The sequence below is a fragment of the Canis lupus genome, chromosome 17 (genome assembly GCF_048164855.1).
Source record: "Canis lupus baileyi chromosome 17, mCanLup2.hap1, whole genome shotgun sequence".
In the NCBI taxonomy this organism is placed as follows: Eukaryota; Metazoa; Chordata; class Mammalia; order Carnivora; family Canidae; genus Canis; species Canis lupus.
In genome coordinates, this window is record NC_132854.1 from 36,998,126 (window position 1) to 37,021,026 (window position 22,901).

Genomic DNA, 22,901 nt, shown 5'->3' on the forward strand with positions numbered 1-22,901 from the left:
TTGTTCTCCTTGCCAATGAATTTCATTATGGTGAAAAGGATGTTTCCTGGGCTACTCAATAATTATTGTTAAACAGGTTGACTATCATAGATATGCTGTATCATTTCCATATACATGTGCATTTTTGTTTTTTCTTCCACAATATGACTGGGAAATGTTGGCATTACATATTCTAGGAGCCCTTTTAATTCAGGCTTCTGTTAGCCCAATAGATGTTAGAACCACTCCTCTGAATCCTGGGTGAGTAGAAACACATTACTTTATTTTGTCCGAGTCAACCTCAATCTGATATCTTCTGAATCTTTCTGTACAGGCACTTCCCAGGCATCTACTATCCAAGTTGGCACATCATTATAATTCCTTTGTTCTTTGGTACATCTTCTCAGAGTAGAACTTGCATTAATTAATTATTCATATATCAATTTCCAACTGCATTTCATATTAGAAACACTTACAGATTTTATAGTGTTTCCCATTCCCTCTGTGTAGTTGACTTTCTTCCCAGATTTGGTATTTTTTTGTTGAGAACTTCCACCATCAAAATATATTTTTTTTTCTTTTTTTTTTAATTTTTTATTGGTGTTCAATTTACTAACATACAGAATAACCCCCAGTGCCCGTCACCCATTCACTCCCACCCCCCGCCCTCCTCCCCTTCTACCACCCCTAGTTCGTTTCCCAGAGTTAGCAGTCTTTACGTTCTGTCTCCCTTTCTGATATTTCCCACACATTTCTTCTCCCTTCCCTTATATTCCCTTTCACTATTATTTATATTCCCCAAATGAATGAGAACATATAATGTTTATGTTAGCTATTCTCATCATGTCCTCAATCATGATTTTCTTTATTTTGAATTTAAAGTCCTTGAAAATATTTCAATTATTTCAATTTTGTAATTTCAAACATTTAAAAATACTTTTAATTTAAATAGGTACATCTATAGATTATCCATTTTAAGATTTAGAAGAGAAAAAAATTATATTTTACATAATTTTTATTAAAAGTAGATCTAATTCTTCAAGCAACATATTGCACTGTACTGATACACACCTAATTCATAAAAGTACTCTTTTTATTTTATAAATATTATAGGTTACATTTTCACATCCGGTATTTCTTTGGAAATATACTTAACAGCTCAAATACATATTTTATTTTTTTCCATAAGCATTCTATGTGGAGATTTGTAAAGATATTCTATTTTACAAATAAATTAGCTGAGATTCAAAATGCAGTAACTGATGGAGCCTAGAATATATATACAGTTTTTCTTTAGCTCATGAGTTATTGCTCTTTTTTATTATTCTCTCTTACCAGTGTATGTGTGTGTGTGTGTATTCATGCGTGTATTTTTCAATACTTCTGATAAAAAGCCTTACTTAAAATTCCAATTATCTTATAAAACAAAACTGTACCCAAAAGCAACATTAGTGACTATATTCATTTTTCTTGTTTCTAAGTAGTAGCACCTGGTGCTTGAACTTTATCCCTTCTAATATTTCCTCGATCTAAACCTCTCTCTTGGGAGTTATTAAAAGCTTTGAAATTAGTGTGTTTGTATAACTAGACATTCATTTTGAACACTGGTTTACTCTGCCATGCTGATATGTGATGATGATGTTTCATTCACTAGTACTGTAATAATTTAAAGTTGTTTCTTTAAATTAATTTATTTAAAAAACTTTTCCTTTTTTAAAGTAATGAAATATTAACTTTAGATGTAAAATTTTCAAGGTTAAATAGACATGTAATAGTGTGCTTTATTGTCTGAGAATTTTTGCTTACTTTTTGATCTTTGATATTATTTACATAATTATTTGTAATAACTTCATAGTTTTAAAATAGAAATGACATGTGCTTCATATAAAATATTTAAGCAATATAAAGGAGGAATAAAATATCAAGCCTTTAATCAAAATATTTTTACAAGTTTAAATAAATATTTTGCTAATGGAAACTTAATATGAAGAGAAGCCTGCAGTGTACACTAAATTGTATGGCTAAAACAAATAGTTATTTCACTTAAATAACAGCATCGTTTACTACATTCAGGTGCTGCCCAAGAATTATGTATTTTATCTGATTTTATAGAAATCTTTAATTATTCTCTCAGGGATACCTCTGTGGCTCAGTGGTTGAGCATCTGCCTTTGGCTTAGGTTGTGATCCTGGGGTCCTGGGTTCATGTATGCATCAGGCTCCCCATAGGGAGCCTGCTTCTCCTTATGCTTATGTCTCTGCCTCTCTCCCTGTGTCTCTCATGAATAAATAAAAATCTTAAAAATAAATAAATAAATAAATAAATAAATAAATAAATAAATAAACAAATAAATCCCTCAAAACAAAACTAAATTATCACTCAAGAGAAAAAGAAAGCTGCTTGAAAATTTATTTTGCCATTTAATTATTCTCATATAGTGAAATTAAAGATATAATAATAAGGCATGCCTGGTATCTCAGTTAAGTGGCCAACTCCTGGTTTTGGCTCAGGTCATGTTCTCAGAGTTCTAGGATCAAGCCCATGTAGGGCTCTGAGCCCAGCAGGGAGCCTACTTGAGATTCTCTTTCTTCCTCTGCCCCTCCCCACTCCCTGTATACTCCCCCTCTCTAAAATAAACAAATCTTAAAAAAAAAAAAAAAAATATATATATATATATATATATATATATATATATATATATATAATTAGGCTGGGACCTATCTTAGTCAGGGACCTTTGTTTGAAATAAATGCATCATATCTATTCAAAGATTTTTTAGGGGTGCTTGGGGATTGGAGTAGGCTAAGCAACCAATTCTTGATTATGGCTCAGGTAGTGATCTCAGGGTTATGAGATGAGCCCAGCTTCAGGTCCCATGCTTAGTCTACGTAAGATAATCTCTCTCTCTGCCCTTACTGCTCCTGCCATAAATAAATAAATCTCTAAGAAATAAAGAATTTTTAAAAGTAATTTCTAAGGTGTTCCTTAGTATTTTCACAATGTACATAAGTGCACTATCAGAGAATGCAAAAGAGTTCATATTTGGGTTATAGCAGTTATGTATTCATTCTTTCTCCTGAGCTCTGGAAGCTTTTTGAAATTCAACAATAGTAATTCATGCAAACATTTACTAACTACCCTATATGTGCCAGGCACTCTGTCCTGTTTGGGAATATAAATTCCTTTACCAAAAGTATATTTTTGTGTTCTATGAAATAAACAAGAAAACCATAACTATTTAAGATTAGTACTTGGCCAAGGCATCCTCTCATAGAATATTCTCACTCATTTATTCAACAAATAATTGGACTCCTAAAATATCCTACATGCCAAAGATGTGTGTAATCTATACTGAATAATTAGCATGTCACAATAGACCATAACTGCCCAAACAATGAGAATTAAAAGAAGTCTTTCTGGAAGAGGTGATATTTAAACTGATCTCTGAAGAAGTAAAGTTATTCATGAGAATGTCAATGTGTTTTGAAGGTTTCATGTAGAGAAGTGTATGTGTGAAGGCTGTAGAAGAAAGAGGTATGACATAATGAAATTACTTAGCATGGTTAGAATTAGTGCCTAAGCTGTTACTAGGGCACTCCATCGAATCCCAGATGCACCAAAGAATTGGAGACCCAAGACCAGAGGGGGAGATACAGTTTATTGCATAGATAAGCAGAGGACGGTTTCAAGAGTGAAAGCAGGCCACTGCTAGAGCGAAAGTGGAAATGACACCAAGAAGTTCTAGCTGCATCCTTTTAAGCCTGCTTTGTGTAATGTAAACTTGGCTTTGATTGACATTTTTCATTGACAACTGGGGGTTATATGACATTTTGGCCACTGCATGTGTTCCTACCCATGATGCAGTCTTATAATTGTATTTATTTATGTATCATATATTTATGAGTATCTAATGAGCTTTTGTTGTGACCTTAAAGATACTTAAGGGCAAGTTGTATCATTTGTGCACAAGCTCAACTCTTGAAGTCCTTTTGTGGTTTTTGAGTCAGTTCTTTGGCTAGGCCTTTCCTATTCTGTTAGCCTTTAGAGATGTCTCTAGAGGTGTGGCTGTTAACACTCAGAGTAGCTCTAAAGGTATGGACAACATCTGCTTTATCTCTCCTCCCTCATGGCTAACTGCCTAAAAGAGCTGCTGGGTAATAAAAATTGAAGAAAAAAATTGAAGAAAATATCAAATAATTAGGCATTTATAACATAATATGTAATATGAACCATGGAGGCATTTCAGGCTAGAACCTGGTTGACAGTGGGCACAGTTTATGATGTAATAGCTTTAAATCAGCACCTAGGTAGGGGGTTTTAATGTGAAAACAGATGAGTAATTGTTAGTTTTTATAGCTTTTTTTTTTAAGTTAATTAACAGTCTAATCTTCTAGAAGTAACTATTTCCTGGATCAAGAGTTATTTCCACCTGATCCCAATACTATTTAGCACAAAAATAAGAAAGTATGCTTTATCACAGAATTGATTGGTACAGGAAAAATAAGTGTTCAGCCCTGAACTATTTAGCATAGGAACAGGAATGTTTGTGGGTCAGTTCTCGGCAATTAAGACAAGAAATGAAAATGAAAGCTAAATAAAGTCACAAGAAAAGACACTAGTGACTTTGGTAAAAGCCGTTTCATTACATGGGTGGTTGGAAAGTCAGATTGCAATGGATTGAGGAGTATTCAGAGGGTCATAAATTAAGATAATGAGTGCAGACAACACTTTCAAGACCTATGGTTGTGAAAGGAAATAGGAGTAACTATGGCTTGAGTAGTTTTGTGAGATCAAGAAAAATTTTTGATTGTATGTTTTGTACATCATAAGTTGGTGAATTCTTTAACATGCTTAAATTCCAGTGGGAAGAAATCATACTGCCCTTTTAAAATTCCATTTCCTAGAACTTGAGGCTTTATGTTGTTGGGCCACAATAAAGATAAAATTATAGTGTAGGATCCTAACACCTGAGAGACATTTAGATTGGAAAGAGATTATAAAGTTTATTTAGTCTAAAGACATAAAAATCAGACAATAATAGAAATAATAATGTCTTTTATTTTATAGGAAATACTATAAAGATATAATGTCTATTTCCTAAAATTTTATTTTATAGGAAATACTATAAAGATATAATCTCTATTTCCTAAAATTTTAAAGTCCCATTTGATAAACTAATAAGGTTGGATAATAAACCATAGTTTGAGAATCCTAAGTGTTCTGATGTGGAAACTCCTTTTTAAATCCTGAGTCAAAGGTCAAGGTCAAAGAGTTCTACACAAACCTGATATCAAGAAATGATTTATGAGAAAATGTGCAAGCACTGTGACAGTGATGTTATAGGGAGAAAATCAAGTCAAACCAACATAACCATTTTTCTGACAGATCAATCATCCTTCAAGAAAAATAACTAGCTTTTAGATATAATATGGAGAAACTCAAGAATTAGAACTTCAAGGAAAAAAGTTAGGAGTGAATGAGAACTCTGGAAAAGAAGTAGTTTGGAGCCTAATTTCTAGCTCTCTATTCTTTTGATTCATCCTTGTAACACTTTCAAGGTCTTCAGAAAAGGCCCACCTCTGTAGCGCAATCAAGATTTGTTAATATACCTTGATTACAGAAAAGTAGTTAATGCTGCCTTAAGAGAAATTAGCTTTACATAAACCTTGTCAAATTCTATGTCCTGTTTGATTTGCTATGTGAGGTCTCACCAAACTCTAAAACTGTATTACTCTATTTCTTTCACTATTCTTCTAATATTGTGTCCACCACAACTTGAGTGACTTGAAGATAAACTACTACACTAAATTCTTTTCTTGCTAACATTTCCCAGGATATGAAAATCTTAGTGAAGTATAGAACTTTCTGGCCTAAGTATGTTTCACTTATAGGAAATTAACCTAAGGATCTGAATGTAAGCTTTATCCCAAGCTCTCTTTAAGTCAATCTGGAGCCAATGTTCAGGGCTGTCTCTAGTATCTTGACCAGACATCAGGATCTGAGTGGGGCAGTTTTGATCTTTTTGGAAACTTGTGCTCTTGGCTTGAATCTCCATAGTTACCTGTAACACAATAATGGTATGTTCAATCTAGATTTAAAAGTCCATCCTGCAGGGTATTTTGTGACTTTCCTGATCAATGTGTTCATGTTTAGAAGAATATTCTTGTCACATATGCCCGAGCCTGAATTCCTAAAATATACACTGGGAAATGACCATATTCTGGGGTTATAATTTGCAAATTTGTGAAAGGCAAACATATGGTACAGCAAAATTTATATTAATTTTAAATATTTAAAGGGAAACTGGTAAAGTCTGAAGAAAATAACCATATTGTGTAGACAAATATTATAGATAACAGGGAACACACAGGATTTTAATTTTAATGAATTTAGATTTGTAAACTTGTCTGCAGTTCTTTTGGATTTTCTATGTGCACAAACATGTCTTCTGGAAATAATAGCGGTTATACATTTATTTTGGTTCAACTCTAATGGGCTTTATTTATTTATTTTTCCTTGTTTGCATTACATTGGAAAGATCTTCCAGAAAAATGTTGAATAGAGGTGATACTAACGAATTTCATTTTCAGTCTTAAAGAAGAAAGGTTTCCATTAAATAGGTCTTCTGTATGAATGAATTAGGTGCTTTTATATGCTTAAAATGTGTTCCTTAATTAAGTTCAACTTACTTGTGATACATTGTCCACTATATATGTGATACATTTATTTTTTATGTTTTCTTTTTCTTTCTTTCTTTCTTTCTTTCTTTCTTTCTTTCTTTCTTTCTTTTTTTTTTTTTTTTTTTTTTTTTTAGAGAAAGGAGCAGGAGAAACAGGGAGAGGGAGAGAGAGAATCTTAAAGAGGCTCCATACCTAGTGTGAAGCCTAATGCAGGACTCATCACCCTGAGATCATGACCTGAGCTGAAATCAAGAGTCTGATGCTTAGCCAACGGAGCCACCCAGGCACCCTGTATATACATGTTTTTTTTACATACAGTTTTGTATTTAGTTGCTAGTATTTTGCTTAGGATATTTGCAAATATGTTTAGAGGAAAGAATACCAATTAATTTTCTTTATTTGCAACATCCTTTTCAAGTTTTGTTTCCATGTTATATTTGCCTGATTAAATGAGTTAGAGGAAAGGTTCTCCTTTTCTATTCTTTGGCAACTTTTAAGAAAGTCTTTTTCTGGGACACCTGGGTGGCTCAGTGGTTGAGCATCTGCCTTTGGCTCAGGGCATGATCCCGGAGTTCCAGGATCAAGTCCCACATTGGGCTCCCTGCAGGAAGCCTGCTTCTCCCCCTGCCTATATCTCTGCCTCTCTCTGTGTCTCTCATGAATAAAGAAATAAAATCTAAAAAAAAAAAAAAGAAAGTCTTTTGCTTATATTGTTTTTCCTTTTCCTCATCCCTAGTTTTGCATTGGTTTTACTATCATGTATAGAGGTGGATACTGAATCTTGAATCTTTGTCTTGATGTCTTTAAGACTATTTTGAAAACTCTTGGCCATTATGTCTTCAGATGGCTTTTGCCCTATCATGTCTCTCTTCTGCTTTTAACACTATAATTATATGAATTGTTTGTTTCATTTGTTTCAGAAACTATTTTTTATCTTTTTTTAAGATTTTAATCATTTTTTTATTCATGAGAGACACCGAGAGAGAGGGGAGCAGAGACATAGGCAGAGGGAGAAGCAGGCTCCATGCTGGGAGCCCAATGTGGTACTCGATTCTGGGTCTCCAGAATCACACCCTGGGCCGAAGGCAGGCAGGCAGGCACTAAACTGCTAAGCCACCCAGGTGTCCCTTTTTAATCTTTTTATCTCAATGTTTTAGTTTCAATATTTTCTATTTATTTTTCAGCTTATATTTTCTTCACCTGCATCCAATCTGCAAGTTCAAGTCCTCTATCAAAACCTTAGCTTAAATTATTATATTTCCACTTGATTTTACATATAACTTAATGTTCTTGAAAGTCTCCAGCTTGTAATCTATATTAAAATACATTAATTAGGGTTATTTTCACATCTATAACTAACTGTGATCCTTCTGTTCAGAGATATACCTGTAGCACCTCAGAGCCTGTTTCTATTGTCTGTTTTTCCCTCTCGGTAGAGTTTATTTATAGGCCTTCTTCTTCTTAATGTCAAGCACCATATACATGCACCAGAAATCAGAGTTTCTATGAGGCTTTTCTAAAGGGGTTTATTTTGACTGATTGTCAACATTTAGATTAGCAGATCACCTTAATGCACTCAGAGACTTCACTGATTCAAATCTAGGTTTCCTTCCTTGTATTACCTTGTCTTCTTGTCTATTTCTATTTCCCTTGACTCCTAGAATAAAGCCCTTTAGGGAGTTTAGCTGAGAGCTTGTGTATTTACCAGAGTCTCTCATCCTTGCTGGTCCTTGGATTCAAATTTTTATTTTTCAAACTCTATTTAACTTCTCAATCTCCAATAAGCCATTTTCTGCTTGTCTAGCAGTGCTTAGGAATCACAAATACCTCTGAGGAAAAGTGAATCACAATGACAGTCTTTCCCAAACTTTCCTCCTTTATGGTCCCTCTTTCATCTCTCAATTTCTTGCTACCTTTGGAGCCTATACTTCCAATATCCATCTTTTCCTCCAAGGCCCATGATACTGTTGGCTGCTGCATTGTGCTGAGTTTCTCAGATTTTCACTCTGTGCTGCTTATAATTAATAAATACCGTCAGAGGGAATGAAAAAGCAGTGGAGAATTTTGAGCTGACTTCCATGACTTTTTCTTTATTCTAAATTCTTGGTCCTTCAAGTTCTGGTTGTCTTAATGGCTATTTTTAAATTCATTTAGTTATTTTGATTTTATAGGCACCATTTTTTTTCTGGCATTCTCAATGAGGGGTTCAGTCAGTTACAAGTTATTGCCTTATAATTAGAAACAGAAGTCTCCATACTTTCTGTTTTGAAATAAACTATTTCATCATTATTGTTATATATCTAATTCATTTTCATTTTTAAGTTGTTATAAGCTTTAATTAGCACAGCATCAGAAAACTTGATCAGGTTTTCTGGGCCTATCATGCATATGAGAGTCTTCTCCTTAATATGGAGTATGGTATTTTAAAGTCTTCTTTGTGAAACAGTTTTTTATATTAATAGATCCAGTTGCCAAACTTAAGTATCATGAATTTTTCAAAATTTTAAAGTTTATCACATATACACTCATAGATATGGTTAAAATATTTGTTAGTACTGAGCTACTACATTTTGTATATATTTTTTAAACAACTGGGTATAGACTATGAAACTCAACAGTTTACTTTCAGATTTATTGTCAGTCTTTTTTACAAACCATGCTTCACAATTTCTCATAATGAAAATCACTTACTTCTGTAAAAGAACATTTACTATAACCTCATAGGAATTGTAATTTAGAATACTATAATTAGGTGATCTACCTCAATTTCAAATGGATTAAATTAACATTTTATTAGTAATCAATTTTCAAATAAGCATGTTAGTAATTTACTATTTCTATTACTTTTTCAGGCTTTTTTTTAACTTAATGTCCTAATAAATATAGATAACCTACCTTTTAAATCATTGTAAAGCTAGAGAAAAAGATAATTAAGAATTCATTTATTGCTTCTTAGAGCAAATTATGTCACCCAAAATAGATTTTTCTGACTTCTATTAATAATGATTAACATAAGGAGACATGCATTGATTTTCCCTTTAAAATTGTAAAACTCTGTGTGTTGTTTTAGACGAGTTATAGCACTTTATAAACACCACCTTTTTTTGTGTGTGATTTGTAGGCTGACAGCAACTAGCCATTCATTGACGCCTCAAAGTGATATGGATTCCAGTAGCTCTGAAGAATTCTATCAGGCTGTTCACCATGCTGAGCAAACATTCAGAAAAATGGAAAGTTACTTGAAACAACAGCAACTCTGTGATGTTATTTTGATTGTTGGGAACCGAAAGATACCTGCACACAGGTATAGTAACCTGTCTTTATTGAATTCATATGGTTAGAAGGATAGTCTGGTATGTAGGATGCAAAACATTCTATGAGTACAGAATTAGGAATCCTTTTTTTTTTTTTTTTTTGATACAATAAAACTCTATTAAAGGGCACCGGGATTTGAATTTCATGTCCTTTTCACATATCATGGAATATATCCATCCTTTGTTTTTCCCACCATTTAAAAATGTAAAATCTGTTCATAGCTTGTAGGCTCTGCAATAGGAACCAGGCCAGATTTGGTCCATTGGCCCTAGTTTGCTGATCCCTTTGTAAAAGGACTCAGGATTTCAAACCTTTGATTCATGGAAGAAAGTAAGGGGTTCAAATGTAATTGTAAATATTTTGACTTTGATATTTTGTTACAAATTTCCAGGTATCTTATCATATAATATACATATAATATGTGTGATATTTTATTGTAAAAATATTGTGATTGTGTGTTTCCATGTGTTTATCCATTAAGTGATTGTTATGCTCTCAAATGTTGTCAGGCTCAGAGATTAGATAGCCAAAAACTACTGTGAATGAAAGTAAGATTTTCCAATAAGAACATCAAGAATAACTCGATATTTCATCTATTAACACTTGTCATCTTTCATAGTGCTATTATTTAAATACAAAAAAAACCTACAAAAACTATGAAGCATACAGGTAAAATTTGCAGAATTGTAAATCACAATTTAAATGTACTCTACTAAGCTTTGTCAAATAGTCATGGCTAAATCTATGTATAATAGTTGAGAATACACATTTTTAAGAGAGCTTGAGTTATTTTTTTTTTTACCCTTTATTTCCTTTGAGGGGAGAGTTATAATGCTATTTTAAGTAATCTCTTTTGGTAAATAAAGCAAATATAAATACTTCAAAAACAAAACTTCCTCTGGCTAGGGTTGATAGTCTATTTTATGTAAATCATAATCTCACTAAGTAGAAATCCATTTTAATTTAGGAGATTGTACTTAAGATTTGAAGTGAGATATACTTTTCTGCCAAAATTAAAATAAATCAGGTTATCATGGGTATATATTGTTTGTTTCATGTAGGAAATTCAAAGTATTTCATGTTGACATCTTTATTTTGCATTTATTTATTTATTTTTTAAAGATTTTATTTATTTATTCATGAGAGACACAGAAAGAGAGGCAGAGACATAAGCAGAAGGAGAAGCAGGCTCCCTGCAAGGAGCCCAATGTGGAAATGAACCCAGACCCCAGGATCACGCCCTAAGCTAAAAACAGATGCTCAACCTCTGAGCCACCCAGGCATCCCTATTTTGCATTTGTTAATTAAAAAATGTATAACATACTAATATTATTCTTAAGGTACAATGTATTTGAGAGCTAATACACTTTTAAACATTCCATACATATTTATGATTGATAATTCTAAGTTACATAAGCTAAATGTAACTTAAAAACTAAAATCCAATTATTTTGCCATATTAATTTCTTATCAGTTTTCTTATGAAAACTCATTAAATTTGATGTTGGTTTTTTACTTGTTTTCCTTTTTTAAATTTTTTAAAAGATTTTATTTTTTTATTCATGAGAGACACAGAAAGAGAGGCAGAGACATAGGCAGAGGGAGAAACAGGCTCCCCACCGAGAACCTGATGCGGGACTCCATTCCAGGGCCCCTCCATTCCAGTGGCCCTCAGGTCCACACGACCTGAGGCAAAAGCAGATGTTCAACCCCTGAGCCACTCAGGAGTCCCTATATTTTTATTTTTGAAATTGTAATTCAGAAAAGAATTTTAATTTAATTTTGATGCTTATTATTTTATTTTTAAATAGTTGAATATATAGGCAAATAGCCTTAAACTACCTTGATGTATGTTGTTTAATACTATTATGCTAATGAATTGATAGAAAGGGTAAGTTATCAACATATAAAAAATATTTTAATATACATTTCTTTCCTATGTTTAACATAAATTTTATTACTTAGATAATATATATACATCTAAGTGCTGACTAATAAAAACATTCCTGAAGAATGAAGCTATATTTCTACTATGATACTGATATTAAAATGTGAAAGTGAATTTGATATACTAGAAATGCATAGGAGGGAACATTTAACATTGAATAACTAATGTAGGTCATGTAGAGTTCAATATTATCAGCTAACTGGGATCCCTGGGTAGCGCAGCGGTTTGGCGCCTGCCTTTGGCCCAGGGCGCGATCCTGGAGACCCGGGATCGAATCCCACGTCGGGCTCCCGGTGCATGGAGCCTGCTTCTCCCTCTGCCTGTGTCTCTGCCTCTCTCTCTCTCTGTGTGACTATCATAAATAAAATAAATAAATAAAAATAAAATAAAGAAGAGTGAGTATTTAAAAAAAAATATATTATCAGCTAACTGAGGCAACAATTCTAATAATATCCTATTCATACACATTTTCAAATATTTCTATAACATTGCATTAGTATTAGCAAGAAAGCCATAAACAAATAGTCATTATTTTTGAGATATTCAATGTTGTAATATGTGTAGCAAATATGCAAATTATGCTGAATATCATCTAAATAACATCTAGATAAAAATTCTATTATAAGAAATACTCTTAATTTGAGAATGTAACTAAATTTACTTCATTAGCTTATAAATTGGTTAATAGCATATATATGTATGTATAGAGAGGGACCCAACTCAAAAGTACATTAGCACATCAGATGCTCATTAATTTTTTTAAAAGAGCAGTGTTTTGTGTAATTTATATAGTTTTATTTTGCCTTTTGTTTGTAGTAATTTAATATTTCTCATTTGAAGCATTTTTAACCAATATAATGAGCAATTCTCCCATGTTAATTATATTCTACATTGTTTTCTTTGTTACTCTTTTTTATCTAGATTGTTAACATTATTTTCTAAGTAATTTATTTATGGAAGTTATTTCATAATAATCTAGATAACTAAGAAATAAAATAGCTTCTTGGTTTCAATTATTGTAAAACATGAGTAATTACTATTTTTATACATGTTACTCTGAACATTTAAATATTTTATATAGTTAGCAGATATTATAGCAAGTAATTATTGTCAACTATCTATATTTTCCTTAAATGTGACAAGAAAACTTTTAGCCTAAGGCTATCTGCTAAATTCATGCAAATAAGGATTTATATTTTCCTTATACCATGACTTAAAACTTTAGTATTACCCATTTTATAAATAATTTATAGAGTTATTATTATAAGCTAAACATACATTAACAAATGTGTGGGAAAATATGGAGCACTGGAAAAAGGCAAGTGCTGTTTTTAGTGATTGCAGATACATTGCACCTCCTTCTGTACCCTTTTACACAGTAAAATCGTAATTAATGCAAGATTAGCTCTTTGCTTTAAACAATCATTTTAGCAGTAGTAACAAAGGAATGGATTTTGAAGTTATTTTGTTATATTTTGAGTAGCACAGATGAGTATTGCCTTTGGCAAAATATATATGATGTTATGATCATTAGCACTTGAACATGGGACTATTACAATAATTTCAAATAATGAAAAAAGAAATAGCTTACATTAAGATCTACTGCTCCTTCAGGAAAGACATTGAAAGCTAATCTTATAAGTATTCACTAAATATCCATTTATAAAGTCATGTATATTTAACTCCACATTATTATCTCATCATTCAAAACTTTCAAGGCACTCCCTACTTAAGGTGATAAATTATGATTGTGAAAGGGCTCTCCACAAAACCCTTTGTTTTTGTTCTGGTTATATTGTATATATGTTTTTGGCCTGATATAAGTCACAACTATCAATGTATTTATGAAATCCCATGTTTATATAGATACAATAGTTTATTGTTAAGCATATTTTTAAGTAAGTTAGCTTTAAAAAACTAATAATACTTAAGATGATACACTAATAGATTTTTTGGCATGGGAAATAATCAAAATTCTGAATTCATCTGTGCTATAAGTTTTCAGAGAAATTCTAAAATAAATATAAACTTTTCATAAATGGCCCAGAACAATTGATTAGTGACAAGTGAAACAAAAAACTGAATATAAATCCATGAGTACTAAATATAGAGAATCTCTTTCTAGGTAGTCTGCCTGTAATCCTGGATATTAGCTGCTAAAAATTAGACTAACAAGATCAATATTAATAACTGGACAGCCAAATTATCAATCCTAGAATTAAAGTATATTCAGGGGCTACTTTGTTACCTGTACAGGTATATAATGAAATATCATTTAGCCTATGAAAGCCATTATTAGGAGTAAGTGCATTAGATGGAAATAAATGAGAAAATATTAAATAGCTAACAACCTCTGAGTTGGAAATAATATAATTTATAATTTTTTGTGCATAGTAACAGTGTGGAAGGATATACAACATATTGTCAATAAAGCCTTTTCGTGGGGAGTGGGAGTAGACAAGATAAAGAAGGGGTTAGCATTTTTTTTAATGTCCAGACATATATTCTTTGAACTCTTTAGAATGAGCATGCAGTAATTCATGATTGAATAAAGACTTAAACAAAAAATAAAATGATATCTGATGAAGACAGAAAGTATCATGCTCTATAGACCAAAACCCTGGAAATTTCATTTAACATCAGATTCTGTTTTCAATTTTGTCTATGCTTGATGACAGATTTAGTTATTTCAATAATATATTTATCAAGAGTTTATATTTTATTTTTTCAATATTATATTTGTTATATATTACATATATGATTTTAGTGTTTTTTTTTACTAAGCACTAGTATCATAAAAATAATTGAAGCTAAAAGTGGCAATTGAAATAATGTATTTAGAAACATTTAAAAAATATTAAATGTAGTAAAAAGAAATTACTTTCATAAGTAATTTAGATTAATACTCAGAAGTAGGCAAGTAGTATTGTCTCTGTACTGATGGGAAGTTTATTTACATAGATTTTCTGTAACGACAGAAGAATAACTCATTTCTTCTATTTTATTAAGTACAACACCCACCTGAATCTCTCAATCAGCTTGGTAGTTAATAAAGCTTTGAACCAACTTCAAGATAAAAAAAAAAAAAATGTTTCTACTGCCTGCTGGTTTCAGTTGCCTCAAGTAATACCCACAACCCTAGGCATTGCCCATGGTGCCAGGCTCCCAGCAGGCTCCCATGGACTCAGGCTTCCAGCACATCTCAGTGTCAGCCTCCTCCCATGGTTCAAGCTCCTAATGACTCTGGCTCTGAATCACTTGCCTAGAACCTAGGCTACTGGCAGGTTCTTGTGAACTTAGACTCCTGGCTGGGCCCAGCCCAGCTAGCTACCAGAGATTCAGGCTTTTGCCCACCAAAGCACCAAGCCAGCTCCCATGTATCCATGATCCCTGCCTGGCTCACCCCAGTGTCATGCTGGCCCCTGAGGACCTAGATTCTCCCACAGATCCAGACTCTCTACTTGTCCCAACACCAGACCTGCCCCAGCAGAGAGAACCTTCTGGTTAGCTCCCATGGTCCCAGGTTACAGGTTGACTCTAGAGGCCGTAAGCTCCATGCTTGCTCTAGCATCCAGCAGACACAATATCCCTAGCTTTCAGTTTGGCTCCCACAAAACCAGGCTCCTGAACTATCCTAAAATCAAATCAGGCCTTATGGACCCAGATACCAACCCAGTGGTCCCTGGTCCCTGATTAGATCCTGTAGACCCAGTACCCATATCTGCCTATGCAGGTCCAGGTCCAAGCCAGTCATTCAGACTCAGTGCCAGGCCCACCCCAGTGATCCCAAGATCCAGACCTACCCCTAGAGACTGAGGCATTAGGCTAGTCCTTTGTATACTAAAGTACCGAGGCCCACCCACCTGCTGACCTCATCACCCAAGGATTTTAGCACGAAGCCTGTATGTGGATACCACCAGATGATCCATCCAGAATCTCTGAATGGGTGGACTGGTAAAGCCATTTGTAAATGGCTGTCAAAGCCATTCTGTAAAGATTGGAAGAGCCACCTACTTCCTTGAATGCACAGACAATAATGCAAGGCCACAGGATAATTAGCTAAAAAAAATACATCACCAGTAGACCTGCCTTAGACGAAATGCTACAAGGAGTTCTTCAAGCTGAAATGAATGGACTTTAATTAGTGACATGAAACCTTGAAAGTATAAAACATACTAGTAAAGCTAAGTATACAGTCAAATTCAGAACAATTTAAAAGTGTAATGTCATTTAATTTAGAGATTAGAAGACAAAATAAAGACAAAACTTAAAAAATAATTAGCGCTATAATCATTAGTTAATGGATGTACAGTATAAAACAAGGTAAATTGTGACATCAAAACAAAATATGCAGGGAGTAAAATGTTGTTTTTGTATGTGATTGAAATTAAGCTGTTACTAGTTTAGAATAGACTGTTATATTTATAAGCTGTTTTATGTAAGCTTCATGGTAACCAAAGCACAAAAACCTAAACTACATATGCAAAAGAAAAAAAGGGAAAGCATAACATTATAGAAAATTATTAATTCACAAAGAAAGATAGCAATAGCTAAAGAGGAAGAAAGAAACAAGGGGGTGCCTGGGTGGCTCAGTTGGTTAAACATCTGCCTTCAGCTCAGGTCATGACCCCAGCGTCCTAGGATCAAGTCCCATATCAGGGTCCCTGCTGAATGAGGAGTCTGCTTTTTCCTTGCTCTACCCCTCCCCTCTGCTCATCTGGTTTCTCTGCCTCTGTCTCTAGCTTTCTCTCTCGAATATATATATATATATATATATATATATATATATATATATATATTTTAAGGAAAGAAACAAAGGACTGCACAACAGCCAGAAAACAATCAGATAGCATTGTAAATCCTCACCTATCAATAATTATTCTAAATATAATTCGATTAAATTGTCCAATCAAAAGGTATAGTGCGATAGAATGGATTAAAAAATAAGACCGAACTATATGCTGCCTACAAAAGATTCACTTCAGCTTTAAGAGCATACATAGTCTCAAAAATGAAGACATGGTAAAAAGTATCCCAAGCAAACAGAAACAAAAAGAGAGCAAGTATAGTTATAGTTTTATCAGACAAGATAGACTTTAGGGCATAAAGTTGGCAAGAAACAAAGGTAGTCATTATGGAACGATTAATCAATTCATCAACAGGATAAAATAATTTGTATATATTGTGGCAATCATTTTGCAATATGTATGTGTATCAAATCATCATATTTTTACACCTTAAATACATGTTATATATCAACAATATCTCAATAAAACTGGAAGATGGGGAGATAAAAGAAGCTAAAAAACTTTCATTTCATTTTTTCTCCCATCATTTAGATATCATTTTAATGTTGTCCTTATGCCTACTACTGATTTTTAGCAGTACATGAAGCATATTTCCTTGCATAAAACAAATGTATACCAAACATATATGCCTTGGTCTATTCCTTTTTGGTGATGCAAAGGGATTATAAAACATGATAGTTTTCCACATGAAGTTTGCAATAATCTTGAGGAGGAAATAACCCATAGGACAATTAAAGAAATTATAATAGTTATCATATATTACATTATAACTGCAATGGAAATAAGCAGCTTTGATTCCAAATGCAAGATATAATCAAATATGGGAGTGAGCAGTTTTTCAGAGAAATTGTGTTTGGGGTCAGCCTAGTGGAAAAGAACAAGTGAGGTATTTTAGATAGTGAGAATAATATGGAAAAATAGAGAAGTAAAGAATTTGTGAAAATTTTGAGATACTGGCCTAAAGTGGAGTCATTTGTACTGGAAATACTGGGAAATTAAGCTGTAAAAGTAGGAAAAAATGGTTATGACAGATTTTGAAAACCACTAGAGAAATTTGAATTTGAAATGATGTGCATAGTTAGAAGCTCATGTAGATTCTTAAAGAGGGGAGTAGCACAATTCAGTGAACAACAATAATAATAATAATAATAGTCCTAATGCTAGTTGACATTCATTTTGATGTATGTGTCAGGCCCTGTTGTAAGCACTTTGAATATACTAATACTAATCCATTTTGTCCTAAAAGGGAAGGAAATCCTTAATCCCCCCCCTTTTCTTACAGAGTTGAAAATGGAGAAATGGAGGAAATTAAGACATTCACCCAAGTTAATAAGAGGTAGTAGAAATACAATTCAAACTCAAGCAACTCTGTAGAAATAATGTATTAACAAGTACAATAGACTGCTTATCATAATTCACAAAGATAACTCTGAAAACTGGAATCATTTTAGAAAATGTACAGAGTGCTCGCTTTGGCAGCACATATACTAAAGAAAATGTACAGAAAATGGGCACAGAAAAAACTAGTTAATGGTCTAGGAAGATGTTAGAGTTAATCCAGGCATGAAGTGAGTACTATATAGAGAAAGAGATGAACTGAGAAATATTTTGGAGAACTGTGTCGTAAGTTAAGTTTTCCTGAAAGTAGAGCTAGAGACTGGAATTCATGTGTGCATGGTTTATTTAAAGAGCGTCCTCAAAAGAAAGGGAAAAGGATAGGGCAGAGGAAGGAGCAAATCAAAAATGTAGTCTCAGCTGGAGTCTTGCTTCATCTTTAACTCCCAAGAAGCTCTGGAACATGACTTTGCTGCAGAGTTAGTCATACTTTGAGGAAAAAGACAGCATTTTTACACTCTGCTTTTATTATTCATTGCCATTGGGCTCACCCACAGGATGAGAGTAGGGGAAGTTGTGGAGGTATGAGGAACAAGGCACATAAACTCTCAGGGAGGCACCTCCTATTCGCCAAATGTGATCTAGGGAAGGGATAGCTGGGACACAAGTTAGGTGATATTATCACTGGCACTGAGGGCAGAGTTGTGCCTCATAAAGGGGATCTGGCCAGAGTAACCACAAAGTCCAATACAAAAGGAAAGATTAACTTTGTGTCATATTTGAGATAAGCAATAAAAGAGGAGGAGACATAATAATGACTTCATAATATCTACACTGAAAATTCAATATATTGGTGTTACACCAATTAAAAACAGGCTAGTAAAAATGAAAAAAAAGAATCTCACAGAGAAGATTCTGAATTTAGTTTAGAGCACCCTGAAATATTACTGGGCTCCCTGGTGAGCAGTTTCTGCAGGCATTCGAAATACATGGCAAGATTTAAAACCATCATAATGGCAATAATTAAGGCCATGCTCAAGTATGATTCTGAAACAGTGTGTGTTAAGGCAAAAATTTGGAGGTCTGAAAAAAAAAAAAAAAAAGCCTAGGGCAGTGAGAGGGTCAAGAAGTAAGGGTATAGAGAGAAGTCAATGAATCATAGGTAAGCTGAGATAAGAAAGTCTGTACTGCCTTAGCTAAAAAGGGGTTTTAAAGAAGAGGAGGAGGTCAACGATGTCAAACACTGCCAATAAATTGGAGTAGGGCTAGAAAAGTTTAATAGATTTGGAAGGAAATAAATTGTGATGACCTCAATGAGAGATTTTCCAGAATGGCTGCATGCATTCATATATTTATATATTTTCTGTTCTTGCTTCCATGGCATTAATAGAAGTTATATATGTACCTATAAAGATATTACTTTCTGTTATGTGTTAAATACTTCCTCTAAAACCTAATTCCCATCTCATGTATGACTTAATCTAAATGCAATATAAACTTGTTTGTACTTTTGTTATTGAATGAAAGAATATAATGTATTTTGTATGTTATAGCTGATTGAGAAGATTTCATGTAATTAAGATTGAATTCTACAGGTCACATATTTTACTCTATATAGATGTGACCCTGTTACAAGTAAGGTCTTTCTATGTATAAGATTAAACTGGTTAACTTTATATCAATATACTTCTTCTGCTCTAGGAATGATATGTATCTCTCTGGCTTATGACAGCTTATTTTTATAGCATATAATGTTATATTTAGTTCTTCTGATAAAACTGATTTGACATTGATCTAATAGGTATGTAATATTTGAAAATATCTGTGTCTTCATTATTTTGTCAGATTTTGAGAATATAAAGAAATAAACTGTTTAGTTACTAAAGGCTAAATTAAATGTATAACAAATTGATAACTTGGAATATTTTGAACATGTTTCTACCCTAGGCATTAATATTAATCATGGATCCCATAAAATAATCTTTAAATGCATAAGGTATACATCGAAAGATTTTTTTTTCAGTTGAGAGAAGGAATGTCTCTCTTTGTTAAAGTTAGCTTTTACCACGCCCTTCAGTTTCATAAAAATCAAGTATAAAGTAGATAAAATTACAAAATAAATAATTGAAAAAAAGTATCTCTTGTTTTGAAAACTATGAAAACTTGTAGATAACAATATCCTTGACCTTTCTTCCTTTCCTTTCCCTTACAACATTCTTAGAAAGAAAAGGGCATCTGTGGCACCTGGGTGGAACAGTTAGTTAAGCATCGAACTCTTGGTTTGATCTCAGGGTCATGACTGCCCCACATTGGGCTCTGCACTCAGTATGGAGTCTGCTTGGGACTCCTTCTCCCTCTGCCACTCACCCTGCAAGCCCTCTTTTATTCAAATAAATAAATAAATAAATAAATAAATAAATAAATAAATAATTTTTTTTTTTTTTAAAGAAAGACAAGAAGTGCATCTAAAATTTGCTGTTGCTTAGCTTACAGATATAAGCATCACATTTGGTTCTATTGATGTATCGTCCATCACTTTTTAAGTATTTCCTCACTTTCTGGAACAGAAGATATTCCAGACTTACTTTATGCTTTGCCTATTTCACCCTATGGTTGGATTCCTTAATGTACATATAGCTGCACACACATGTACACACAGTATTTCTATTTCTTATTAAGGACTGTAAATTTACACTGATATATCTGAATTCTTTTTTCTTAAAGACTTATTTATTCATAAGAGACACAGACTCAGAGAGAGAGGCAGAGACATAGGCAGAGGAAGAAGCAGGCTCCTTGCAGGGAGCCCGATGTGGGACTTGATCCCGGATCCTGGAATCACGACCTGAGTTGAAGGCAGGTGCCCAACCCTGAGCCGCCCAGGCATCCCAGTATGTCTGATTTCAATCCAGTATCATAGGATTTATCTTGGTTTCCATTTCCATATTTGTAACTCCATTTTCATTTATGAGTAACATTTCTCTGATGATCTTCAAGAATGTACTAATTTCCTCTAATCTATTTTAAACAGAAAGAAGTTTCAAACTTTCTAATTTAAACAACTATGAAAAACATACCTCTTAACCATAAAGCATTTTTTTACTGTTCTCTATTTCTTTGGACTGAGAATATATTGTCAAATTTTTACAATTGGAAATTTATACTTTCACTTAGGATTTTAAAGATTTTATTTATTTTAGAAAAAGAGGGAGCAGGAGAAGGAAGAGAAAAACATAGACTCAGAGCTGAGCACAGAGCATGATATGGGGCTTAATCCCATGACCCAAGGTCATGACCTGAGCCAAAATCAAGAGTCTAATGCCCAAATGACTGAGCCACCTAGGCACCACCCCACTTAGGATTTTAAAGTACATGAAAAATTTACACTCCCCTTAAAATGACTATAAATCATCAGAAAATGAAACTTTTATACCTTTTCTTTAAAGGTATCAGAAACTTGTGACATAAACAAGAAAAAAAAATTTAAATAACTAAAAATGAGTATGACACTCCCTTCTTAGCCTCAACTTTGTTTTTTTCACAATGTCTAATATACAATTGAAATTTACAATAGAGGGGGAAAAGCAGACGAATATAATCCGTTGGGAAAGTAAAATCAGTCAGTGGATATCAACCTAGAGATGATCCAGGTTTTTAAATTATCAGTAAAGTGCCACCTGGGTGGCTCAGTCTGCTAAGCATCTACAATTGGCCTAGGCCATGAACCCAGGGTCTTGGGATTAAGTCCCACATCAGGCTTCTTGCTCAGTTGGGAGTCTGCTTCTCCCTCTCCTTCTGCCTCTACCCCCACTTGTACTCTCTCTTGCTTTCTCACAAATAAATAACATTAAAAAATTATCAGTAAAGAGCATTAAAGCAACTAAGAAAAATAATTTAAAATATCTATAGGAAAAGATAATGTAATGAATAAAGCGATGGGAATATAAAAGAGATTTGGAAAAATTCAAGTCACTACGAATCATCTACAGTAAAACACAGGGTAGAGAAAGATTGAAAGAAAATGAACTAAGACCCAACAACTTGTGAGGGAAAGGCACCATCAATTCCTGAAACAGATATCTAATTAGAGTCCTAGAAAAAGAGAGTGAATTGTGTGAAAAAAAAACAGGAATTATTTTCAAGTAACTTTCTAAATTTGATTTAAAAAGGTCTATCCACTACTCTACAAAGCTCAGAAAACCATCATCAGAATAAATACCAAGTAACTACATTGAGGTATATCATTGTCAAACTGCAGCATCTTAGGAAAAAGAGGGGAAAAGAGTAAAAAGAATTAGATATAAAAGACATGGTAAATCAGGAAAACAATTATAAGAATGAAAGTTCTTTACTGAATTATCTTATTAGTTCTTTGGACTCTGCTCCCACCCCCCCCCCAGGTAGATGATTATATCATCACCCGCTAATCAACTCATTTTGATTGATTTGAAAACATTTCCTGTTTTCCTGAGTTGATTCACAGTAAAGAATGAATGTTTCTATATTTTCTATTAGAAACACTGGAGCCTAACTCATAATAGAATATTATTTTTCTAGTCCCAAAGGCTTGAATTCTATATCAAGTGAAAATAACTTTTTAAAGATATTTTCAATGCATCTAAATAAAGACCTTTTAGATAAATGAAAACTGGGACAATTTAGTGTCATCAGACTTGTAGTGCAAGAAAAACTAAAGAAATTTATTCCAGTTGAAGGGTATTAATACCAGATAGAAGTCTACTTCTTCAGAAATGAATAGAGACCCAGAATATGAAGGGGATAAATATAAAATAAACTTTTACTTTCAGAAGTATTTTTTCTTTTAAAAAATTCTTG

At 33.1% G+C, this 22,901-nt stretch overlaps 1 protein-coding gene and 1 long non-coding RNA gene across 2 annotated transcripts in view; one reads left to right on the plus strand and one right to left on the minus strand.

Annotated features, from left to right (window-relative positions):
• The window catches only part of KLHL1 (kelch like family member 1), a 363,308-nt gene that overhangs the window by 110,219 nt on the left and 230,188 nt on the right, over positions 1–22,901 (plus strand). The window contains exon 2 of the mRNA XM_072782826.1: positions 9,781–9,963. Within this exon, the coding sequence (XP_072638927.1) occupies positions 9,781–9,963 (183 nt within the window). The remainder of the gene's footprint in view (positions 1–9,780; positions 9,964–22,901) is intronic.
• The window catches only part of LOC140608033 (uncharacterized), a 133,498-nt gene that overhangs the window by 105,153 nt on the left and 5,444 nt on the right, over positions 1–22,901 (minus strand). The window lies entirely within an intron of this gene.